General features: G+C 40.4%; 2 protein-coding genes and 1 long non-coding RNA gene across 3 annotated transcripts in view; 2 read left to right on the forward strand and 1 right to left on the reverse strand.

Moving 5' to 3' along the window:
* Nucleotides 1–5,410, reverse strand: part of LOC309503310 — a 76,457-nt gene extending 71,047 nt beyond the window's left edge. The window contains exon 1 of the long non-coding RNA XR_014207607.1: nt 4,566–5,410. This is a non-coding gene — a long non-coding RNA (uncharacterized lncRNA). The remainder of the gene's footprint in view (nt 1–4,565) is intronic.
* A 56-nt stretch (nt 5,411–5,466) lies between these two features.
* On the forward strand, nt 5,467–13,669 carry LOC309492252 (uncharacterized protein; the record flags this gene model as incomplete). The annotated part of the gene is made up of 6 exons (XM_082161150.1): nt 5,467–6,295; nt 12,262–12,457; nt 12,790–12,910; nt 13,037–13,137; nt 13,251–13,313; nt 13,608–13,669. Exons 2-6 carry the CDS (start codon nt 12,343–12,345, stop codon nt 13,667–13,669), a joined length of 462 nt encoding a protein of 153 aa, XP_082017276.1. The 5' UTR covers nt 5,467–6,295; nt 12,262–12,342.
* Nucleotides 13,656–26,634, forward strand: part of LOC309499160 (GTPase IMAP family member 8-like) — a 28,483-nt gene continuing 15,504 nt past the window's right edge. Inside the window, exon 1 of the mRNA XM_082170295.1 lies at nt 13,656–13,689. Within this exon, the coding sequence (XP_082026421.1) occupies nt 13,671–13,689 (19 nt within the window). The 5' untranslated portion in view covers nt 13,656–13,670. The remainder of the gene's footprint in view (nt 13,690–26,634) is intronic.

Genomic DNA, 26,634 nt, shown 5'->3' on the forward strand with positions numbered 1-26,634 from the left:
CGCATGTGTTAATCCCCACCAAAGATCACTGATATGATTCAGATGGAAAAATAAATAATGAAGTTATCGCGCAATTCGTCTGACAGGATAATTTTATTTAGTAAAATATCTCACCATTCACTGATGCGGTCCAGGTCGCACGCAGTCACCGTATGTTTGGTCTAAAACGCAACTGCTCTCATGTATTGCCGCGTTTTCAAATGTATCCACTATGGAGTGCGTTTTCAAAAAAGCTTCATTTTCATTAATAAAAACGCCGTCTCCGTGTGGACGGAAGGCCAAAACGGAGAGAAAAATATACGTTTTGTGGACATGCTAAGTGAGTAGTTTTACCAGATTTTTTATTTTATTTTGATAACTGTTTTGATTCACAATTAAGGTGGAAAATAAAAGCTTTGTGTTTAATGTATTTTTGTTGATGTTGAAATTAATTTTAAAACATATGGTATCGAAAAAAGTATCGTTAGGAATCGGTATCGAAACTGAGGTATCGAAATTGGCACCGGATCGAAAAATTCTGAACGATGCCCAGCCCTAGCCCCGACATAGAGTTTTGACGCAGCTTTAATCTCCCTTTTGGTTATTTCAATACTTAATTGACGACAGAACGTTACATGCTAGTTTATTTTGCGTGATACAGGGCACGCCGCATTTGCGTGATTGAAGAGTGCGCGCCGCGAGCAAACGGCTGACACGACGTAAGTAAGTTAGTTTTTCTGAGTTTTACTGACATATAGCCTGACAACATCTGGTGTGACTGAAGACTGTGCGGCGGTGCTGACTGCGTTATTTTTTTGAAACCGGTGCGGTGCGCGCGCCCCCGAAGTTAATCCGTGAGAAACTTGAAACCGGTGCTTGAACTTGAATTCAGGTGACTCATTAACACTCGCGCTACTGTCCACGCCCTGCTCTCACGGCTCGTGGACTCGTGCTGCTTGCCACTTTGCCTAATAATAATTATCAATAGGCCTAAATTAAATTTTTTGAGATCCGGGGCTATAAAAAAAACACGACGTGCCTGCAGTGTACACTGTTATAAAGTTATAAAGAGACCGTAAATAGGATATTTGTACGAGAGAGTGGAAGATACTGTGCTTCCCGTCTGCTTTCACAGTGAGACTAAGCGCGAGTGCTTAAAGAGGAAGCGATACCACTTCCTAACGGCCGTTAGTGCAAGTGCAAGTGCAGACAAGACTGACAGATCTCTCTTCTCGCAGTGGATCTGACACCTGTGACAATTGCCAACTTCACTGAACTCGAGTTAAGCACTGACCGCATTTCTTTATATTTGAGTCCAAGTTCAAACACTATGAACCATGCATTGTTAACATACGGATCTCTGAAACACTGCCAGCGGGACATTAAACAGGAAGTGTGTGTCCGAGCTCACAACAGGTTTAGCGTGGGAACGCAAATATATTTGCGAGGGAACACAACATTTTTGCAAGGGAATGTTTTTTTCACAATTTCTCACATCCCATTTTTTTTCCACCACCACGGGCTCCGTAGACTCTCGTTATTAGTTTGGAGTACATGATTTTGAGGCGCTGTGGAAACATTGAAAAAATGTTAAGTCAGATGGTCAACCTTTTCTTCATGCTGAATTGCTTCATGCATGGATGCTAATTTCTATTTGTAAATGCACAGCGCATACTAACAAAAAACGATTTTGTTTCTGTAGGAAATGCCAGGGCAGACGCAGCTGAAAAACTGCTGTCACACAAACAAAAGAGATTGTGTGTAACATGTTATCTGAAAATTTTGAGAGAGTGTGACCAGTCACTGCTGAATTGTCTGAGTCAAATCGAGGGCAAGAATGCGGTTCCACTGAAGTTATTTCAGAGGCTCCTGGGGCATATGGCATCCGCAGCGGCAGCCACACCGCTCGGACTTCATATGCTGCCGCGGGCTCCTGGACAGGACCCCAGCGCCTTTTGCATGTCAATTGGCTCGAGTTGCTGGCGGTATGCTTGGCTCTGCATCGCTTGCGTGCATTGCTCAAGGACCAACACATACTAGTCCGTTCAGACAACACGGCGACAGTAACATACATCAACCGGCAAGGTGGTCTACGCTCCCGCCGTATGTCGCAACTCGCCCGCCACCTCCTCCAATGGAGTCAGAAGCATCTGAGGTCGCTTCGAGCCATTCACATCCAGGGAGAACTGAACCGTGCAGCCATCGAGCTTTCACGGTTTCATCCACTTCCTGGGGAATGGAGACTCCATCCCCAGACAGTTCAGCTGATTTGGGAACAGGTAGATCTGTTTGCCTCCCTAGACTCTTCCCACTGCCGCTTTTTTTATTCCCTGACCGAGGGGACCCTCGGCACGGATGCACTAGCGCACAGCTGGCCGTGGTGCCTCCGCAAGTATGTGTTTCCCCCAGTGAGCCTTCATGCACAGGTCCTGTGCAAGATAAGGGAGGATGAGGAGCAGGTCCTTTTGGTTGCGCCTCATTGGCTCAACCGGACTTGGTTCTTTGGTTTAGTGTTGATAGAAAACCTTGTCTACCCAAACATTTCTTCAACCACTATGATAATTGATGCACGGGTTGGACCCTGCATCAAAAGGGGGGATGATAAAGAAAAATTATTTGGGGGAAAAAATAAGTTTGCTTTATATTGTTTGGAAAGACCGCATTTACTGTATGGGAATGGAAGGGGTTAAACAACAAGTGCCATCATGTCATGATTCTGCCTTCGTGTCCCAGATATTCTCTTGTCTTGAGGCAGGATCATGACAGACTCATGTTTTATGTGTAAGCACATGGCCATTTGTTTGGGCTGTGTGCTTGCGTTGTCTTGTCACCTTACCCCGCCCCCTTGTTATCTCATCTTGTAATTATTATATTATCGCTTACACCTGTGTTCCTGATTAGTTTGCTCCCTATTTAATCCCCTCATGTTTTCTGTCCTGTGTCGGTACATTGTCAAACATTGTGTGTTAAACTCTGTGACAGTCCTGTGAGTACTTTGTCTGAATACTGTTTAATGAGAATCGTGAGTTTGTGTTGCTGTTAGTTTCCTGTCAAGTCAGAATCTAGTCTTCGTTTATTATCTTGTCTAAGGGCGCTTTCACACTGGCAGTTTAGTGCGGACCGGGGCACGGTTCGCATGAAAAATCGCTAATGTGAACGCTGTCATCGGACCCGGGTGCGCACTAGACTACCGAACCCGAGACTACCTGGAGGAGGTGGTCTGAGCTCGGTTGCTCCCGAACCGTGGCGCGGTTCGCGTTAATGTGCAAGCAACACGGACTCGGGTGCGCGCTTGTTCAGGAAGTATAGTATCCCGCGCGTGCGTATCACTGTCGATATCATTGTTTCCTCACACACAACAACCATGAGTGGCAGGGGAACGTTGTGGGACACTGAAGAGGTGATGTCTCTCACTATGTTGTGCATAATAGCACCAAAAAAACAGACAAATTACAGCTATGCTCAGTCGAGTTGTTTTATCCATGCATTTTCCGTGTGCGTTTGCGATGACGTAAGATCACTGCAAACGCACCTGGGTTCGATACAACTAATTGAGTGTGAAACCAGACCAACGCTGCGGGGGGCGCCGGGAACTAGCGCACTCAGGTTCGGACCGCAGCAAACGAACCCAGTGGAAAAACGCCCTTAGTCAAAGGTGTACTCTCCTCCAGTCCTGTTTTGTGTCGTAATAAACCTTGAGTGTCTGCGTTTGGGTTCTCTCCTTCAACCTCATGACACATCAACTGAGTTGTGTGAACATGACCTGTTGTAAAGAAATGTCTTCTCTCCTATCTAACATTTATGTTTAGATGAAAGTATCTCAAGGAAAGGCAGCTGATACACCACTGCACGACATCAAACCAGGAGATTTATGAAGTTATTAGCGGATTATGAAAATCTCACAGTTCTTGTTCAAATTATAAAAAAATTGGTGTAGTGACAAGGCTATTGAGTATTTTACAAAAGTTTAGGTTCATTTATGCTCTGTTTTTGTAATTTGTATGTGAGTTATGTGGTGATGATGACCAGTGGAAGTTACAGTGAAATGTATTGAGTTAAGATATGTTTTTCCTATTCTGAACATCTATACTATTTCTTGTTTTTATTTATGTGACTGAGGGTCTGATCTAGTGTCAGGAGTGCAAAAACAGTGTTTATTCATTCAGCACGACTTCAGATAAAAATATTTACTTGCTTGTGTAGTCTCCCTGAAAAGGGGAACATAGAAATATTACTGACAGACACTTGTTGCGTTTCCCTCAAATCTCTGTATTATGAGTGGGGGAAGAGAACCGTGTGCCTGATAGTAACTCTCCATGCTCGGTACATGAGTCTTTCGGTACTGCACCATAACAAACTACATGAACCAATGAAATAACCAATCATAACAATAATATTCTCTTCTCAATACCCACTACACTTGCTTATACTAAAGGGACTATCCCCACAAAAAGAGCCTAAGCTTTCTTCTTTTAAAAATTTAAGAGAGTGATCAATTTTATGAAAATCAAATAGCACAGACCACAACGGAAACGTTTCCAGGGGACCCCAATAAGTGACGAACCCGGCTGGGACGTGCTTATTGCCTAAAGCCCCGTTCACACTGCCAGCGACACGCAGCGACAAAGCGACATGATCCCATTCATTTCAATGGAGCGCTGGCGACTTCCGGCGACACGAGCGACAGTGACCGTTGGCGACAGAATGTGGGCGTGTCAAGCGACACGAGATGCGCGACAAAAGTTCAAGATTTCAACTTTATGCAAATGAGAAGCGATTTTCGCGAGCAACAACCAATAGGAAAGAAGACTTTCAGAGGAGCTCAGCTCACGTCACCGTCTCGAGTGCAGGCAAGACAGAAGAGTTCGAGGGCGATTTCACTGTTTTATATGATTTGACTGTAACCACATACATGGATATAATAATATGATGCATAGAAAAGAAACTGTCGACAGTCTCAGTGAGTTTAATTCACACATTTAGTTCGAGTGTTGTAATTATGATGCAAGTTTAGCACTGCTGCAGATCATTTTACAGTTTCCCCTGCATTATGTTGACTATTAGGGATAAGAAAATTGATTATTTGTCAAATTCGAATGACGTTTTAGTAATTTATGACAGTATGAGTTAATCTGTTGATTGATCGATCGTTAATCCAGTAGGCTAAATGATTTAATCCACTGAACACTGCTGTGGTAATATAAAAACACTCTCCCAACAGCATACTGTTTCTTTTGAGCCTAAATCCTAGTCAAATTAAAATGATATAGTTGTATATATCACTTGTGATGGTATTTTGTATAGATATGGCCAGACGTGCAGTCTACCAGTCACATTAGAGCGACAGCACTATGAACGCCCACAAGCGACTTCACAGTACAGAGACTAGCGACATACAGCGACAAAGTCGCTGGCGGTGTGAACGGGGCTTAAGCCACTAGATGACAAGCCTGCAACCTTTAGCCAAAAAAAAAGCGTAATGGCTAATGCTAACGCTGGTACGCAGTGAAGAAGAGCAGAGGCCGTGTTTTATGAATGGATGTCAATGGAGAAGAGGCTTCACTGAATAAACCGCTTTTGTGAGGAAACACCTGATCATTTAAGTAATCGACAGCCTGTTCGCTAATCTTCAACATGTTTTACCATAAACAATACTTGTGTTGGGAACGATATGTAGATTTGACTAAGATATAAGGTTATAAAGGAAAGCAGAGTAGGTAATGTCACAACAGGCAGGACTCATTTACGGCATTTGTATTACTACGGTACATGGTATTTAATAGTAATATTGAGTGATATTGTATATTGTCTAAAGAAAGTAAAAATAGATGTTTTCTTTCTTTGGCTTTCAGGTTTTACCAGTTATGATAAGACTTGAACTGTAATGACTATTTTAACTGCATGTATGCATATGATATGACGCTGATATTATGCACTTTAATGAATAAAGACAAAATGATTAATTTAATTATAAATATTGTGTTATATTGTATGTTATTTAATTCAAATAAAACATGGTGTGTCAACTACTGTGTGCCTACCCACACAGCAGGAGACTCCTATGCGGATCCGCGTTCAAGTCGCCAAACCCGCGTGACTGTCAAATTCGTTTTGGCGCCGCCCAGAGGATCAGCTCCGCCTCCGGGATGCTCCGTAAATTCTACTGTCAAACAGCGGGTCCTGAGCGGACCCATGTCGGATGCTCTGACGCGGACGCGCCTTTTACTGCAACGGTTGGACTACAGCACGTCACCAAGAGCCGATATCAGTCGAGAATATTTTTGCTGTGACACGGTTGTGTTGAACCCTCTTTTGAGTAAGTATATTGATTTATTAATATATTGCGACATTCACAGTAAACATTGTTTTTTTAAATCACTGTATACTAATGATTGTAATGACGTTGTTTGATATTAGGACAACTTTAGAATGTTCACTTAATGGTTTAGCGCTAGCTTCTAGCTAGCTGTGCATTAAGTTTGCTTTTTGCCAATTTTGGTCTCATGTGTGTGTGTCTGCCATCCTCTTATATAATGAAAATTAAGTTTCGGCATTTTAATCACTGTTTGAGTCGGTTCAGACAACTAATGCCGCCTATTTGAACGTCAAACTCAAAAGTGCGGGCTTCTGCTGCTAATGTTAGTTATACCGTCTAAGTTACATTGAAACCATACCTTGTGAACAACCATTTCTTGTGTCGTCTGGTGTCTGATAAACAGTAACGTTAAGTTAAATTGATCAAATTCAGTGTCCACAATGCTATGTATTTTCCAATAAGCTGTACGTTAGCTGTCATATTTCACGGGACCTGTGAGTGCGGATTTCATGTCACGGCTTTCATCGCTGTTTGTCACTTTCCCTATAGGCAAATATAATATATATATTATAATATATTATATACAATATACTGTTGTTATTTGGTTGCCATGACTTCGCGAGTGACGACGTCTTGTCACTGTTCTTGTTGCTCGAGGGAGCGGATGACATTTCGCTTGAGTTCAGTAACGTTAGAGCAGACAGCTCTGCAGAGTCGTGTAATTACGACTTTATGACTTTTCATAAACAGCTGAAGGAGCAGCGGTGCGACACCTAATGACTTTTATATTAATTACATTTATTCATATAGCAGACGTTTTTATTCAAAGCGACTTACAAATGAGAACAATAAAATCATTTAAACTAACAGTAACAATATACAAGAATTATGACCTTTCTCAATTAAATTTGTGTTCCGAGAGGTCTCGTATTACGGGAAAACTCCTTTTCTCGAGAGTATTGAAGCCAATTTTTTTTGTGACGCAGTAAAGTTGCACAGCAGACACATGAGCGTCTAGAGCGGTCATTGGCTGTTCTGCAGCAAATGCTGCACGAAACTATGGCGAGGCGGCTCAGACGCTTGAACCAATCAGGGCACTTTCCACCCTGGCACGTCAGAGACCGCCTAAATAGAGAGCCTAAGTCCCTCCCCTTCCGGTCGACAGCCATGGGACCTCAGTGGCGAGAGACAACAAATATTTTGATTTCGTTTGAATTGTGCCCTAAATTACACCTATGATGTTTTTCAATTTAAAATATACATTTTAACCCCCTGAGGTCTACGGTATCGCCGGCGATACCAGCTCGCTTTTTTTTTTATCAATGTAAAAGAAACTCATAAATACTCTGTTGACTTTGATTTTCCATAGGAGTTTCATACATCAATCGATTCTGTTAAATGTGTATTATTTTTGTATATACTCACAATAAAAACAAAGTGTTGTGCTTTTTGCCAAATAAAGAAAAATAAACACGAAACGAGTTCTGCCTTCTCTCTGCCAGTGAAGTCCATTCTGAAACGCGTCCGAAAATGAACAATAACTGAGCGAATACTCAGTCAAACAGGCATACAGACACACAGGCATGAAGCTTGAATTCTCTTCTTTTAAATGAAGTAATTTATATAAAGAACAAATATTCTCATCTTGTGAAATTCGTATTAAAAGAGAGCGATTCCAGTCGACCTCATCTCATCTAATTACGTTTTAATCGGCCCCGCCCACGGAGAGCGCGCGCTATTCAAACGCAAATGGCTGAGACGATCCCATACAAACTGTGAACGCCCACATATCAGCTCGAGAAAACACATCAAGTTTATTCAGATAAGTGTACTTGTCTACACTGTCTCGCAGCGCTGTGAGGAATAATAATAATGGAAAACTTACCTCAGAAGTGCTGGTATTTCGAGGAGCAACGGATGGAATAATGTAGTAAGTTTTTTTTTTCATTCTCAAGTAAATCGCGTTTCTGTGTGAATGAATGAACGGCAGAGATGCGCTGTTTACCACAACTCGCAAAAAGACGGTTTAAATTTGAATTGCGTTTCTGTGTGAATGAATGATCTGCTTTTAGCAAACTATTTTGCTATACTGAGTAAAATCGATTGAAATATGTTGAAATAAAATGTATTTGTATAAGCAACGTATTAAACTGCAAATTAACATTTATATTCCTTATAATAAAAACGAAAGACCTATTTTACAGACAAATGAAAGACAACATTTCGTTGATTAGTTTTGGATAGATTATACATTTTTACTGTAAAATATCTGCCACCTCAAATAAGCTTTTGTTTGCCAATTTTTGCTAATATGTTAAATATAGTATGTTTTGTCAATGTAGGCTATATTCGAAGTAATGAATCCTTAACTTTGAAATATGTATGATAAAATGTATACTTTAGTTTTTACAAAGAAAGATTACACTTCAATTGTTGTTGTAATTGTAACCTTTTTAATAAAAAAATATATATTTACAAGGTAGATGTAAACAAATTTTAAAAGGTAAATATAAGCATTTTCTTTAAATAATTTTTATTGTGTTTTATTATTGACAAATTTGGGGAGAGGATACATATTCCAAAACTGAAAATACAGTATGAGAATTAACTGCACAATTAATAGACATGTTTTCCTTGGATATTATACAATTTGCAAGCAAAATTTGTGAAAAAATAAATAAAAATTGACATGCTTCCAACTGTGAACCAATTTGGTAGAATATATATATATATATATATATATATATATATATATATATATACTGTATATATATTGCTCTTGCATTCTTTCTTGTGGCTATAGGTGACACACCTGAATGAATGGCTCATTAAGTATGCGGGCCCCATTGTCTCCTAAGGTGTGAATCACTACATATGCATGATGCTGTTGAATGGTTGACGCCCCTTGCGCATATTGCCTTTACAAACAAAAAGTGTTTTACAAGATTTAAATCAATGTATTGTGTTATGTGAATGATAAGGGCAGGATGATTTTCACATAATTTTGAAGAAAAAACTCTAGGCAAAGACATCAATTAGTCAAAAGTCTTATTGACACGTATTTAGTATGTGTTTTGTGGCCTTATTTCAGAAACTTTAGTTTTTAGTTTTTTCAATAACCATGCATAAACATTATTCTCTCAAAAATACAAACATGTACATGCATGTTGCTCACATATTATGGTAGCCCTGTTTGTGCTAAATAGAGTGTAATTATACCTTTGCCATTAATATGTTTATAAGCAACTGAAAAAAGCACAAATGTCAGGGCATGTCAGAACATCTCAAGGACCCCAAAAACCCCTCAGACCTCAGAGGGTTAAAGTCAAGAAAGTCACAGTATTAAAACGTAACAGCACCGCTGCTGGAAACATTTCTAGGGGAAACACTGTATATATATATATATATATATATATATATATATATATATATATATATAACAAACATTTACACTCATTCATAAATTATATTTATACAGGTACAAATTTATAATTTCAAATGTAGCTTAATGTTTGTTTTTTTTGTATCATGTCTATGATCTTCGTTACTTGATTTATATTTGATAAACCTTTTTTTAATAAAATAATTACTAATAGAAGTAGGCCTTGTTTATTTAAATAAGTAAAAGCAAATTATATAAGTTGATATAATAACTTATTTGCCTGGCTAAAAGCGGAATCCACCTCCGACTTCTGGTTATTAACAGCAGCTGATGTCCGGTTTTATTGGCAGGTATGGTCGGCTCAGCTGCTGATTTTTCGCAGAACCCCCTCTCATGACATAATATTGTTACAAATCAAATCCAATGTTTCAAATCACAAGGCCTGTTATACATCAAACAAATATTAGGTCTTCCTATGAAATGAATACCTACTTTTTAGATTTTTTTTTTATTGTTAAATGAATACCAACTTAATATAATTATTTTCAAACAAACAAAGGAAATGTCAAAGCCAAGCAGATAGTCCACGAAGGCACGAATAAAACGTCCCACCTGGATTGAGATTTTTTTAAACATTAATTTTCAATGTAAATCTAGACCTATTCATGGGGCCAAATCAAGAAGTGTATCCCAAATTTTAATGTTGCTCTATTTCTCTGTTCTTGTCTAGTTTGTAGCAATGAAACAGAAAACACCGCAATTCAACAATGTATTTATTTAAATACAACATTAGAAACAATGATCAATTTTACACACCTGATTGCAACCTGTCTTTCTTAAAAAAAAAAAAAACCTGCAACCTGTCTTTCTTGAAATTTCTCTTTTAGAACAAAAATGAATAGAAAGACTGTGCCTGTCTCCTTATCAACCGTAAGGCGAAGGACACGTGTAGACGTTCAAAAAAGGCTTAATCAAATTAGGACAGACATGACTGACATGACTGATATGGACATGACAGGAATAGGGGCAGATGACAGAGTTCTTTCTGAGAACACTGCCCCACCCTCTTCAGCTGCACATGCAATGCCAGAGGTGCAAGTGTTAACTGAAGAGGACATGGAATTGGAGGCAGATTTTGATGATGTGTATTGTGATGGGGATGGGACATCAGGTTCGAATTCTGAAAATGATGATGACCTAACATCACTTTCCGATAACATTGCCAACTGGGCAGTGAGTTTTGGCATTTCCCTCATTGCCGTGACTGCACTGTTGAGTATACTCCATATAACCCATCCCAATCTGCCAAAGGATGGTAGGACCCTTCTCAAGACAAAAACACATTATGCTATTCAGGAGAAGTCTGGTCGGATCTACCATCACTTTGGCATCCTTCCCTCTTTGAAGGCCACTATAAGCAAATATGCCAAAACACTGACAGAGGGCATGACATTGGGGCTGCAGATTAATATAGATGGTCTACCTTTATTTAAAAGTTCCACTGTACAGCTGTGGCCCATCCTTGGCTTACTGGTTACCGTCCCCATGAAGGAACCTGTTGTCATTGGGGTCTACTATGGACCGAAAAAACCTAGTTCGGCCACAGAGTTCCTATCTGATTTTGTCAATGAACTACAGGAGCTAGAGGCTGGGTTTTGCATTGGAGATAAGAACCTTAAAATGAAGCTTCACACGGTAATCTGTGATACCCCTGCACGGGCCTTTGTAAAAAAAACAAAGGCCCATAATGCTTACCATGGGTGCGATAAGTGCCTACACCCAGGGCAATACCAGAACCGGCGTATGACGTTCCCTGGATTAGAGCACCCCCAGAGAACTGACATCTCATTCAATATGAAGGTTGATGAACTACACCACCACGAGGGGCCACATCCATTTAAAAATGTGAAGGTTGGCATGGTATCGCAGTTTCCCTTGGATTATATGCATCTAGTGTGTTTGGGCATTGTAAGGAAACTGCTCCAGACCTGGCTCCGGGGTCCGTTAACCGTAAGACTGCCGGCATTAATAGTAGACAGGATGTCAGGCAAACTCCAGTCAATGAGGCCCTACGTGCCAATTGAGTTTGCCAGGAGACCACGGTCGCTTAGGGAGTTGGACCGTTGGAAGGCGACTGAATTCCGACAGTTCTTACTGTACACTGGCCCTGTGGTGCTGGCAGGATTCCTGGACCGGAACATGTACCACAATTCCATGCTCCTGTCAACTGCTATATCTATTTTGATAAGCCCTGAACATCTCAACCTTGCTGACTATGCTGGACAAATGCTAAAATCTTTTGTAAACCATTTTTTTTTTAGATTATGAAACAACACCCCCAACACATTCTGCCAAAAAACTGCAATAGTACCCTGCTTTACAGTTGTGCTGAAGTTCTACCTAACTATTATGACCTGTACATTTTCCTTCCTTATACTTCTTCCCACCCTGGGGCACCATTCTAATTAACTTTCAGGCTATCTTACTTGCTTATTTGTATACACTGTACACTTGTGCATGCTTTAGTCATGTTATTCCTTTTTGATGATTAATAAATACCCCTTTTCTTTCTTTCTACATTAAGGATGCCTTTTCACCTAATTGAGTTCCAAGCGAGCAAGGACATTGCTGTTGTTCCAATTGACTGGTACAGTATGATGATGGGATGGTGTACTGGCCCAGCTTTAAGAGCACTGAACGGGTGAAAAGGGCAGCCGCTAACAATGAGAAGCATGAGCCAAACTGGCCAAAATATGACGTAAAGGTTGTCAGAACTTGTGGTAAGCCAATTCATAAAACTCTTGTTAAAAAATAATTTCATGGTTGTTTCTCCTTCTGCTTGAAATAACGTATTATTTCTATGTTCTGAAAATGCCCATGACATTGTCTTTGCCTTGCATTGTTTAAAATATTCCATTTATATCTACTGATGCTATTCTTGGTCAGGTCTCTTTTGTAAGAGATATTTTGTGTTCTCAATGAGACCAACCTGGTTAAATAAAGACGATAATAATAATAATAATTATAATCATCATCATCAATAATAATAATACTCTGTGCAGCTCTACAGCTAATTTGAAACTCATGTTCATTTTAACATATTCAATTTTAGACAACTACAAAGACGTCATTAGGCTAATGAATCAGTATCAGACCGGCTGCAACACCTCTGAGCTACAGTCTGACGCAGAGCAGGAGGGGGAGCTGCCGGAAAAAAGATTCAGGAAGCCAGTGTAACTGTGTTCTGTTCTGTTTTGTTTTTGTTATGTTTCTACAGTAATAGGAAGGTTCTTTCCCGTAGCATTCAAAAATAGACCAGAGACGCTTGTACTATGTATATTTGGCCATTTTTTTAACAGCCATCGTTTTGGGGACGAGAGTGAGGAAGAAAATGGTGACTTTGCATCTCTGAGGATGCCTGGTGTATCAGCTGAAGCCTCAAGCCAATGGCACTGGCAGAGTAAGGAATAATCTCTTAACATCTAAATAACATATCATAATATTAATATTAGAGATATGGTTAACATTCTTAGTGCTAAAGATATTCCCCTCTCCTTGTATCCATTCCTTCAGCTCCACCATCTCGCCGAGTGCGAGGCAGCAGAGTAAATACTCAACCTGGAGAAAACTGTCTAGGTAAACACTGTTCTCCGAAATAATATTGAATACAGTGGCCCCATCAATATTAACACAGCAATGGTCACTCTGTTTCAAATTAATAGATTAAATCTGCATTACCATCTCAGATTTTCAATGTCAATCCATTCATGGGGTTGAAATAGGTAGAATGCCAAAATGTTGAAACATAAATTCATGTTCAGCATGACCAGAGATTTTTTGTTTGCCATTGTTTGGCCCTGTAGCTTGCAGCCTTGCAGCCTACCATGGTTAACAGATCACAGCCATTTAATACCAATTTCTCTCCCTTAGCACCTGACTATGGGGCAGGACAGCAAAACCCTTCACCACCTCAACACCTGACCCGCATTTAACATGCGCAAAGTTACTCAAGGTAGGGACTGATTTCTGAAATATTAGTGAATAGAAAGGCCCCATGTGTATTTTCAGTCATGGTTAACAGATTACTACCATTTAATAAAAAATGTCCTCCTCTCACATGGCTGATACCATTCCCTGTTCTGGTGAGCAATAACTGACAAATACTAGAGGGTCATTCTGTGCCAAAGATTTTGGAAAAAACTCCCACAGCCATCACATATTTTCTACTATTGTCTACTATTAATGCCGGCAGTCTTACTGTTAACGGACCCCGGAGCCAGGTCTGGAGCAGTTTCCTTACAATGCCCAAACACACTAGATGCATATAATCCAAGGGAAACTGCGATACCATGCCAACCTTCACATTTTTAAATGGATGTGGCCCCTCGTGGTGGTGTAGTTCATCAACCTTCATATTGAATGAGATGTCAGTTCTCTGGGGGTGCTCTAATCCAGGGAACGTCATACGCCGGTTCTGGTATTGCCCTGGGTGTAGGCACTTATCGCACCCATGGTAAGCATTATGGGCCTTTGTTTTTTTTACAAAGGCCCGTGCAGGGGTATCACAGATTACCGTGTGAAGCTTCATTTTAAGGTTCTTATCTCCAATGCAAAACCCAGCCTCTAGCTCCTGTAGTTCATTGACAAAATCAGATAGGAACTCTGTGGCCGAACTAGGTTTTTTCGGTCCATAGTAGACCCCAATGACAACAGGTTCCTTCATGGGGACGGTAACCAGTAAGCCAAGGATGGGCCACAGCTGTACAGTGGAACTTTTAAATAAAGGTAGACCATCTATATTAATCTGCAGCCACAATGTCATGCCCTCTGTCAGTGTTTTGGCATATTTGCTTATAGTGGCCTTCAAGGAGGAAAGGATGCCAAAGTGATGGTAGTTCCCCCCAGCCTTCTCCTGAATAGCATAATGTGTTTTTGTCTTGAGAAGGGTCCTACCATCCTTTGGCAGATTGGGATGGGTTATATGGAGTATACTCAACAGTGCAGTCAGGGCAACGAGGGAAATGCCAAAACTCACTGCCCAGTTGGCAATGTTATCGGAAAGTGATGTTTGGTCATCATCATTTTCAGAATTCGAACCTGATGTCCCATCCCCATCACAATACACATCATCAAAATCTGCCTCCAATTCCATGTCCTCTTCAGTTAACACTTGCACCTCTGGCATTGCATGTGCAGCTGAAGAGGGTGGGGCAGTGTTCTCAGAAAGAACTCTGTCATCTGCCCCTATTCCTGTCATGTCCATATCAGTCATGTCAGTCATGTCTGTCCTAATTTGATTAAGCCTTTTTTGAACGTCTACACGTGTCCTTCGCCTTACGGTTGATAAGGAGACAGGCACAGTCTTTCTATTCATTTTTGTTCTAAAAGAAATTTCAAGAAAGACAGGTTGCAGGTTTTTTTTTTTCAAGAAAGACAGGTTGCAATCAGGTGTGTAAAATTGATCATTGTTTCTAATGTTGTATTTAAATAAATACATTGTTGAATTGTGGTGTTTTCTGTTTCATTGCTACAAACTAGACAAGAACAGAGAAATAGAGCAACATTAAAATTTGGGATGCACTTCTTGATTTGGCCCCATGAATAGGTCTAGATTTACATTGAAAATTAATGTTTAAAAAAATCTCAATCCAGGTGGGACGTTTTATTCGTGCCTTCGTGGACTATCTGCTTGGCTTTGACATTTCCTTTGTTTGTTTGAAAATAATTATATTAAGTTGGTATTCATTTAACAATAAAAAAAATTGTCTAAAAAGTAGGTGGGTCAATGACGTGGCGTGTCAATTCTGGTGTCCAAAGCATATTCATAATATTAAAAATGTATACATTTTTAAATGCACTTCATTAAATGACTCAACTTCCCCCTCTTGAATTACTCATGTGAGAATTCATTATAAATAATTAATCTTTAAGGAACTATTGAGCTCAAAAGTCCCAAAATGTCATTCCGGGTAACTGTCCCGGCTTAAAATCTGAATACAAAAATACAATAAAAATGTAAATAATATAAATAAAAGTATTTAAAATCTACTTGGGCATAATTGTATTGATGTTTTCAACGATACCTGCAAATATAGTTATAATACTAAGCTTATTTACATTTTTATGACAGAAAGACTTTTGTCCCCAAATTGTGATTTCTCTAATGTCATTCCTGGATAACAGACATCAATGACCATTTTAGACCATAATGCATTGTGGTATGTCATGTGACATAATATTGTATCAAAAAGAAGACCCTGAAGGAGCACCAGAACATGTGCAAAGGTGAGTAAGCGTCTCTTAAAATGTTGATATTTTGACCTTTTCGGTCACTGATGCACTTTGTAGCAATATCATGTGTCCTTTTGGATAACACTGATAAACCATTTATAATGTTTTTATATAAAAAAACTATCTATTTGATCTAAAAGATTACCCTAAAGCGATGATAGCTAAGTTGTAATTTTCCATAGGTGGTTAAGTTAGTGCCTGATTATAAAGAAAAATATTTGTTTTGTCATTCCTGGATAACAACATGTCATTCTTGAATAACAAAAAACCTCTGTTAGCCAGGACATGTCATCCGTTATCCAGAATGACATAGGCATAACAATCTAGTTTTTAATTAACATTTGAAAACTTTTAGGCATAGTTATTATAGTTATATTATTAACATTAACATTATTTACATAATTGTATGTTTTTTGCCGTATTTTTGCTGTCATTAGGGCCCGAGCACCGATGGTGTGAGGACCCTCTTGGAATTGCTCTGTTTATTATTATTATTATTATTATTATTATTCTCCGCATTTAATCGCATTTTTGAGGGCCTAAACATGCTCGAAAACTCACGAAACTTTGCACACGTGTCAGAACTGGCGAAAATTTACATCTGATATAGGTTTCAGAATTGGGCGGGGCAAAATGGCTCGATAGCGCCACCTATAAAAGTTCAACGGAGTGCGCCTCCCGCTATGTTCCACGTACGTTTACGAAATTCGGTACATACATGTAAGGACCTAATACCTACAAAAAAGTCTCTTGGAGCGTAGCCCTAAACACAACAGGAAGTCAGCCATTTTCAACTTCCTCTCAGATTTTTGTGCAGTTTTTGCCATTTTCATGCCTCGTACTTTAACGAACTCCTCCTACAGTTTTAATCTGATCATCTTCAAATTTGGTGAGTGTAATCTTAAGGCCTTTGCGACGTTAAATTGCGAAGATCTTGAGTTTTCGTCGAAGGGCGGGTCCTCGGCGGCCTGACAAATTTCGATGTTTCGCCATGAAACAGGAAGTTGCTGAAACTCAGGCATGGAATGTCCAATCTGCCCCAAACTTCACACGTTTGATAAGCGTTCTGTCCTGAACACATGACCATGCTCATATTCAGTTACAGTCATAGCGCCACCTGCTGGCAACAGGAAGTGACATGTTTAACATTGTTGTGAACTCCTGATAACATATAAAAAAGTGCCAGCAAGTGCTAAGCATGCTAACAACATACTAGACACATGCTAAAACATGCTAGCAAACACTTAGCTAATTGCTAAAGCATGCTATTACTGCAATTAAATAGGAATTTGCTGTAACTCAGGCACGGAATGTCTAATCTGCCCCAAACGTCACACATTTGATAAGAGTCATGGCCTGAACACATCTACATGAGAATATTCAGTTATAGTAATAGCGCCACCTACTGGTAACAGGAAGTGTCATGTTTAACACGTTGATGCCGTTCTAGCAACATGTTAAAAATGCCATTGACTTCTAAACATGCTAGAAACATGTTAAAACATGCTAGCAAAACTTAGCTAAGTGCTAAAGCATGTTAATTCAATGAAACAGGATGTTGTTGTTACTCAAGAAGGCAATGTCCAATCTGCGCCAAACTTCACACGTTTGATAAGCGTTCTGTCCTGAACACATGACCATGCTCATATTCAGTTACAGTCATAGCGCCACCTGCTGGCAACAGGAAGTGACATGTTAAACACTGTTGTGGACTCCTAATAACATATAAAAAAGTTCCAGCATGTGCTAAACATGCTAACAACATACTAGAAACATGTTAAAACATGCTAGCAAACACTTAGCTTAGTGCTAAAGCATGCTAATACTGCAATTAAATAGGAATTTGCTGTAACACAGGCACGGAATGTCCAGTCTGCCCCAAACTTCACACGTTTGATAAGAGTCATGGCCTGAACACATCTACATGAGAATATTCAGTTATAGTAATAGCGCCACCTACTGGTAACAGGAAGTGTCATGTTTAACACGTTGATGCCGTTCTAGCAACATGTTAAAAATACCATTGACTTCTAAACATGCTAGAAACATGTTAAAACATGCTAGCAATACTAAGCTAAGTGCTAAAGCATGCTAATATAATGAAACAGGATGTTGTTGTTACTCAAGAAGGCAATGTCCAATCTGCGCCAAACTTCACACTTTTGATAAGCGTTCTGTCTTGAACACATTACAATGCTCATATTCAGTTACAGTCAAAGCGCCACCTGCTGGCAACAGGAAGTGACATGTTAAACACTGTTGTGGACTCCTAATAACATATAAAAAAGTGCCAGCAAGTGCTAAACATGCTAACAACATTCTAGAAACATGCTAAAACATGCTAGCAAACACTTAGCTAATTGCTAAAGCATGCTATTGCTGCAATTAAATAGGAATTTGCTGTAACACAGGCATGGAATGTCCAATCTGCCCCAAACTTAATATGTAACATGCAAGAAACATGCTAGAAACACATAGCTAAGTTCTAAAGCATGTTAGAAATGCTAAAGGAAGTTGTTGTAACTCAAACATACAATATCCAATCTGCCCCAAACTTCACATACTTCATAAAAGTCCTGCACTGAACACATCTACAAAGCAATATTCAGATATATAACCCCACCTACTGCCAACAGAAACTGAACTGGTTAACACAGTAATGCAGTACTAACCACATACCTATTGTGTACTAAGCATGCTAAAAACATACTAAACATGCTAGCAACTACTATATACTGTATACCTCCTTAAATGCACATTGCCCAACCATGCTCTGTCTTCCTAAAGCCAACGAGTGACGATGGCACGGGTGCGAGGGCCCTTTCATCGCTGCTTGCAGCTTTAATTCATCTTGATTTCATATTCACATTCAATTATCATTGAATTGAACTTTTGTAATGTTAATGGTCAAATCATGAATAATGTAATAATTTGTATTAATATATCCACATTTGGTAACACTTTATAATAACTGCACGTTATTAATCATTAGTTAAGCATTAGTAAACAGTTAACTCATCATTTAAAAAGCATTATTAAACATTAATAAGAATTTAATAAATACAGCTATAAATGCTTAATTCTTGATTTATAAGCATATCTATAAGTATGAAATTAAAGTATGAAAATATAATTATTAAACACATTATAGATATGCTTTTAAATCAAGAATAAAGCATTTATAGCTGTATTTATAAACTGCTTATTAATGTTTATTAATGCTTTATAAATGATGAGTTAACTGTTTACTAATGCTTAACTAATGATTAATAACGTGCAGTTATTATAAAGTGTTACCCATTTTAAAGCTTTAGTATAGCTTCTGGTGTTTTAAGGTCAATTCTGTCCTTCCAGATGCCTCTGTCTAATAAAGAGAGGCAGAGACGGTTCAGAGCCAGGATAAACGCTGATGCAGAAGCTAGGGCTGAGTATCTTGGAAAAAAGAGAGCAAGGTATTATAGTGATGATTCAGTGGAATAATAATGTGTCAGTAACAAGCAAACTTGAAATATGAATCGAAATAGGTTCACACTAGCTGCGTTTAAGTCGAAGGCAGAGGCCTCGACGACCCGATCCCTGGACACGGAAACTAGCTCTAGGGACGTGGAACGTCACCTCGCTGGCGGGGAAGGAGCCTGAGATTGTGCGTGAGGTTGAGAGGTTCCGACTAGAGATAGTCGGGATCACCTCTACGCACGGCTTGGGCTCTGGAACCACACTCCTTGAGAGAGGATGGACTCTTCACCACTCTGGAGTTGCCCATGGTGAGAGGCGGCGGGCTGGTGTGGGTTTGCTTATAGCCCCCCAGCTCAGCCGCCATGTGTTGGAGTTTACCCCGGTGAACGAGAGGGTCGTTTCCCTGCGCCTACAGGTCGGGGATAGGTCTCTCACTGTCGTGTGTGCCTACGGGCCAAACGGCAGTGCAGAGTACCCAGCCTTCTTGGAGTCTCTGGGAGGGGTGCTGGAAAGTGCTCCGACTGGGGACTCCGTCGTTCTACTGGGGGACTTCAATGCCCACGTGGGCAGCGACAGTGACACCTGGAGGGGCGTGATTGGGAGGAACGGCCCCCCTGATCTGAACCCGAGCGGTGTTCAGTTATTGGACTTCTGTGCTAGTTACAGTTTGTCCATAACGAACACCATGTTCAAGCATAAGGGTGTCCATCAGTGCACGTGGCACCAGGACACCCTAGGCCGTAGGTCGATGATCGACTTTGTGGTTGTTTCATCTGACCTGCGGCCGTATGTCTTGGACACTCGGGTAAAGAGAGGGGCGGAGCTGTCAACTGATCACCACCTGGTGGTGAGTTGGATCCGATGGCAGGGGAGGAAGCTGGACAGACTCGGCAGACCCAAACGTACTGTGAGGGTCTGCTGGGAACGTTTGGCAGAGTCTCCTGTCAGAGAGATCTTCAACTCCCACCTCCGGCGGAGCTTCGACCGGATCCCGAGGGAGGTTGGAGATATTGAGTCAGAGTGGACCATGTTCTCCACCTCCATTGTCGAAGCAGCCGCTCGGAGCTGTGGCCGTAAGGTCTCCGGTGCCTGTCGAGGCGGCAATCCCCGAACCCGGTGGTGGACACCGGAAGTAAGGGATGCCGTCAAGCTGAAGAAGGAGTCCTATCGGGCCTGGTTGGCTTTTCGGACTCCTGAGGCAGCTGACAGGTACCGGCAGGCCAAGCGAACTGCAGCCCGGGTGGTTGTGGAGGCAAAACCTTATCTGGACCATCATCTGTCTGCCTGGATACTGGACTACCTCACAGACCGACCACAGTATGTGAGGACTCGTGACTGTGAGTCTGACATGATTGTCTGCAACACTGGAGCCCCGCAGGGTACGGTTCTTGCCCCGTTTCTCTTCACCATCTACACGGCAGACTTCATGTTCAGCTCAGCAACCTGTCATCTACAGAAGTTCTCTGATGACTCTGCCATCGTCGGTCTGATTACGGATGATGATGACAGGGAGTACAGAGGACTTGTTCAGAACTTTGTGGACTGGTGCCAACGGAGCTGCCTCCAGATAAATGCGGGGAAAACGAAAGAACTGGTGGTGGATTTCCGTAGGCACAAACAGACTTTATCACCAGTGAACATTCAGGGAAAGGACATTGGGAGAGTGGATTCTTACAAATACCTGGGTGTTCACCTAAACAAAAAACTGGACTGGACAAACAACACTGAGGCAATTTTTAAGAAAGGGCAGAGCAGACTCTTTCTGCTGAGGAGATTAAGGTCTTTTGGAGTGCAAGGAGAGCTACTGAAGACTTTTTTTGACTCTGTAGTGGCCTCAGCCATATTCTATGGAGTGGTCTGCTGGGGCAGCAGCATCTCTACTGCAGACAGGAAGAGACTAGACAAGCTGATCAGGAAGGCCAGCTCAGTCCTGGGGATTCCCCTGGACACTGTACAGGAGGTGGGAGAAAGGAGGATGGTAGCAAAATTATCATCATTGCTGCAGAATGCCTCTCACCCCCTGTATGTAACCGTTACATCACTGAGCAGCTCCTTCAGTCACAGACTGATACATCCTAAGTGTCTGAAGGAGCGGTACAGAAGGTCTTTTCTCCCTGCTGCTGTTAGACTTTACAACCAAAGCTGTTCCCAGTGGACCCAGTGGACCCAGAATTTTACAATTTTACAAACACAATACAACTAACGTTACACAAATATGCCGCAAGTTGTGCCATCGCATGCGTGATTCCGATAGTGTAGGAAAACCGTGACGTTTTCTACTACGTAATTACGCGCATGCGTGAAACGGATCGCGCAGGTGGAACGGATCGTGTACCGACAGGACCTTAACTCGGAAAAAATATGAATGGTAGTCAATGGCGAGAGACAACTTATCTTTTTATTCCGTCTGAACTGTGCCCTGAATTACACATATGATGTTTGTCAATTTAAAAGATAATTATGAAAGTCAAAAAAGTCGCAGTTTGTCATAAAACAGAAGAGTAACATTTAGTTTTATGTGAAAATCGCGCAATGAACTACATCTCTCGTCTCGCTCTATGTACGTCACCAACAGTTTGTGTGCAGTCTGGTACAAAACACTCAGGCATGATGGCGTAACGTTACGATTATAAGGTAAGACTATAGAAAAAAATTACAGACGTTAGCTTCAGTAAAGTTAGCTTCATTCATTGAGAGAAAGGGTATGACGTCACATGTGCGCCTTTTGGGTTTGTAGTCTTTGTAATTACGTATTTTCACAGTTTTTTCACGTATTTACCTCAACAGTTTTACATCAAACTGCGACTTTCTTGACTTTAAAATGTATCTTTTAAATTGACAAACATCATATGTGTAATTCAGGGCACAATTCAAACGAGATCAAAATATTTGTTGTCTCTCGCCATTGACTACCATACAATATTTTTCCGAGTTAAGGTCCCATGGCTGTCGACCGGAAGGGGAGGGACTTAGGCTCTCTATTTAGGCGGTCTCTGACATGTCAGGGTGGAAAGTGCCCTGATTGGTTCAAGCGTCTGAGCCGCCTCGCCATAGGTTCGTGCAGCATTTGCTGCAAGCACAGCCAATGACCGCTCTAGACGCTCATCTGTGTCTGCTGTGCAACTTTACTGCATCACAAAAAAATTGGCTTCAAAATTCTTGAGAAAAGGAGTTTTCCCGTAATACGAGACCTCTCGGAACACAAATTTAATTGAGAAAGGTCATAACACTTGTATATTGTTACTGTTAGTTTAACTGATTTTATTGTTCTCATTTGTAAGTCGCTTTGAATAAAAGCGTCTGCTATATGAATAAATGTAATTAATATAAAAGTCATTAGGTGTCGCACCGCTGCTCCTTCAGCTGTTTATGAAAAGTCATAAAGTCGTAATTACACGACTCTGCAGAGCTGTCTGCTCTAACGTTACTGAACTCAAGCGAAATGTCATCCGCTCCCTCGAGCAACAAGAACAGTGACAAGACGTCGTCACTCGCGAAGTCATGGCAACCAAATAACAACAGTATATTGTATATTATATTATAATATATATAATATATTTGCCTATAGGGAAAGTGACAAACAGCGATGAAAGCCGTGACATGAAATCCGCACTCACGGGTCCCGTGAAATATGAAAGCTAACGTACAGCTTATTGGAAAACACATAGCATTGTGGACACTGAATTTGATTAATTTAACTTAACGTTACTGTTTATCAGACACCAGACGACACAAGAAATGTTTATGTTCACAAGGTATGGTTTCAATGTAACTTAGACGGTAAATAACTAACATTAGCAGCAGAAGCCCGCACTTTTGAGTTTGACGTTCAAATAGGCGGCATTAGTTGTCTGAACCGACTCAAACAGTGATCAAAATGCCAAAACTTAATTTTCATTATATAAGAGGATGGCAGACACACACACATGAGACCAAAATTGGCAAAAAGCAAACTTAATAATGCACAGCTAGCTAGAAGCTAGCGCTAAACCATTAAGTGAACATTCTAAAGTTGTTCTAATATCAAACAACATCATTACAATCATTACAGTGATTTAAAAACCAATGTTTACTGTGAATGTCGCAATATATCAATAAATCAATATACTTACTCAAAAGAGGGTTCAACACAACCGTGTCACAGCAAAAATATTCTCGACTGATATCGGCTCTTGGTGACGTGCTGCAGTCCAACCGTTGCCGTAAAGGCGCGTCCGAGCATCCGACATGGGTCCGCTCAGGACCCGCTGTTTGACAGTAGCTATTCCGGAGGCGGAGCTGATCCTCTGGGCGGCGCCAAAACGAATTTGACAGCCACGCGGGTTTGGCGACTTGAACGCGGATCCGCATAGGAGTCTCCTGCTGTGTGGGCAAGCACGCCATCAGGTGGTTCAACCTGGCGGCAGATCGGGCAACGAGGAGACGTGTCCCGCCTCCATCCACACAAACTGAGTGATAGAAGTGATTAAACAATAAAACATTTTTATTGAACCTCTTGTTGTTCACTCACTTTCTGATAGTTTAGCTGTGCATAGTGCACAGCTAAATTTCATTGAAGTTGTAGCCTAATAGATCAAATATTTTATGTTTGCACCGACCTAGGCCTATAAAGCATTAAATTAGGTTGACCGCAAAATGAATGTAGATTAGCCTAGTCAACATATACTTAACAAAAACTGCATAGCCTTTAACCTATAACTTTTCATAAATGTAAATGTCAATTTTATATTTCCATTGAGTAGTGATTACTTTTGTACAGTAAATTTATGTATTGGAACTTTTCTGTTAGGCCTATAAATATTGTTAGGTTAAAAATACAAGGCAATACAATGCAGATTTTAAGCTTAAGGTCTATATTGCTGTAGTAACCTACAGTAGGTTACTTAGGCCTAGTGATAGTTTTGGTTTTATCCTATAGTTTAGTTAGTCCTATTTTATCCTAGCCTACAGCAAGAACAGAAGGGATTGTAAAAATGAGATAAACGGGTTCAAAATGGACCCGGGCCAAATGAGCCACTATTTTTTGAGTCCGTTGCGGGTCCGCGGCGGATGTGTATCAATAATCGCGGATGCAGAGCGGAGGCAGTACGGAGCCACGGCGGGTCTACGATCCGCCTTCGTTGCGGATCCGTCACTGCGCGCAAGTGGACGCCGATACGGGTCCGTTTTGCGGGTCCGTTCCGGAAGCCGCGATACCTCCGCGGAGTCCTTTTGCTGTGTGGGTAATGATGATGATATCAAGTCAAGTCAAGTCAAGTATATTTGTATAGCGCTTTTCACAATACAGATTGTATCAAAGCAGCTTCACAGTATTAAATTAAAATAATACAACAAGGTTTGTTTCAAGTGGAATTTATTGATTGATAAAATAAAATTAAATATCCCCAAAATATCCCCAACTGAGCAAGCCAAAGGCAACAGTGGCAAGGAACCAAAAAACTCCATCAAGTGACCTAATGGTGTCCTAAAACTCCATCAGGTGACCTAATGAAAAAAAAAAAAAAAAGTGTGATATAACGCTTTTAAATTAATTATGGTAAACATACATGTAATTTTAATGAATTAAATTAAATATGTAGTAAATTACAATTAAGTTTTTAGTGTAATCTTAAATGTAGTTTTGTGCCCTGTAGTGATTTGTTCTTTGCAGCATATAGAGATATTCACGCTTTTTTCCTGCAGTAAAACACATTCCTCAAACAATGCAGTCCTATCGTACCTTTACAAGCAATATAACACCAAATATAGAGCATTTATCCACAAGACCAACACGCTAATAATCCACATGAAACTGATTAACGTAAGCTGTAACTGACTGTAATAACGCTGACGTCACTGCCATTACACGATAGGCTGAGGTGCGTCACATGATCAAGTTAGCCGTTACGCTTTCTCCAATGGTTAGAGAAACAGACCCTCTCGTCTCCCTCATATAAGACCATCTCTGCTAGTAGGGACTTGTTACCAATACAAGATAAGGCAAATAAATAAATATATATATATATATATATATATATATATATATATATATATATATATATATATATATATAAAAATGTAAAAACGGTTTCAGGATAAATAACTAGTGGGCAAATATCGAGATGATTATTTAAAATAATCGAGAGAGTCAGATATCGTTATTGCAATTAGAATGTGCTTAATTGTGCAGCCCAAGCTATAATGCTACATCTTAACTACAACACAACACAAGGTACTGTAACATTTGATCATTTGTTTGTACACTTCTCTCATGAAGGAGCAACGGATAACGGATAATTGCTGCGAAACAGATTGTTACGAACTGCTCCGAGACACAAAGGTTGAGATCCAAATGCAGCTTTATTTGAGTAATCCAGAATCGTAATCTAAACACAGGCAAAGGGTCAAGCACAGGAAGGCAGTCCAAACAAACAATCAAACAAACAAACAAACAAACAAACAAACAAACAAACAAACAGGCAGGAGTCAAAGGCAAAAATGAAATCCAAGAAACAGGCAAAAATCAAAGAAGCAAGAGACAATGAAACCAGGGAGAATGCTCAGAGATGCAGTGGCTTCTTCTTCTTCTTGTTACTGGCCGCTCACTCCTTAGGAGTATTACCGCCACCTACTGTACAGCCATGAGTGATGCATCTGTATATTCCTTGTATTTTATATACAGTACATTCATTCTCTCTTCTCTCCTTTTATTTGTGGATGTAATGCCTCACTCACCTTCTGCTGGCGCTGTGTGTTCAGCTCCTCCAGTGTCCGCCCTGGGCTCCTCAACCTTCAAGGTGGGCAGAAGCATCACAATCCCCATACATTATATATCCTCTAATCCTGTACTCTTTAAAAAGTTAAAACAGCCCCATATATCCGAGAATCTCTCAATCCCTTTCCCAAAAGGTCCGTGACATTTACTGGTCTATCTTTTATATTACTGAACTACTTTGTTGGTCGTCATATTTATTACATTTAAAAAAAACATGCTTTACTGTTTCTAAAACATCACATTCATCACACACACCATTTTCATGCTTCCCCATTATTGCAAGTGTTGAATTTAATCCTGTGTGTCCTAATCTTAATCTAGAGATCATTACTTCTTCCTTTCTGTACCTTCCAAATATTATAATACCCTCTCCCTGTGCTGCTATTTTCCCACTTTTGTTGCCATTTATTTACTAGTTTCTTTTTCATCACTGGTATTACCTCACTTCTCCCCAGT

Source organism: Leuciscus leuciscus (genome assembly GCF_965113295.1).
Source record: "Leuciscus leuciscus genome assembly, chromosome: 1".
Lineage (NCBI taxonomy): Eukaryota > Metazoa > Chordata > Actinopteri > Cypriniformes > Leuciscidae > Leuciscus > Leuciscus leuciscus.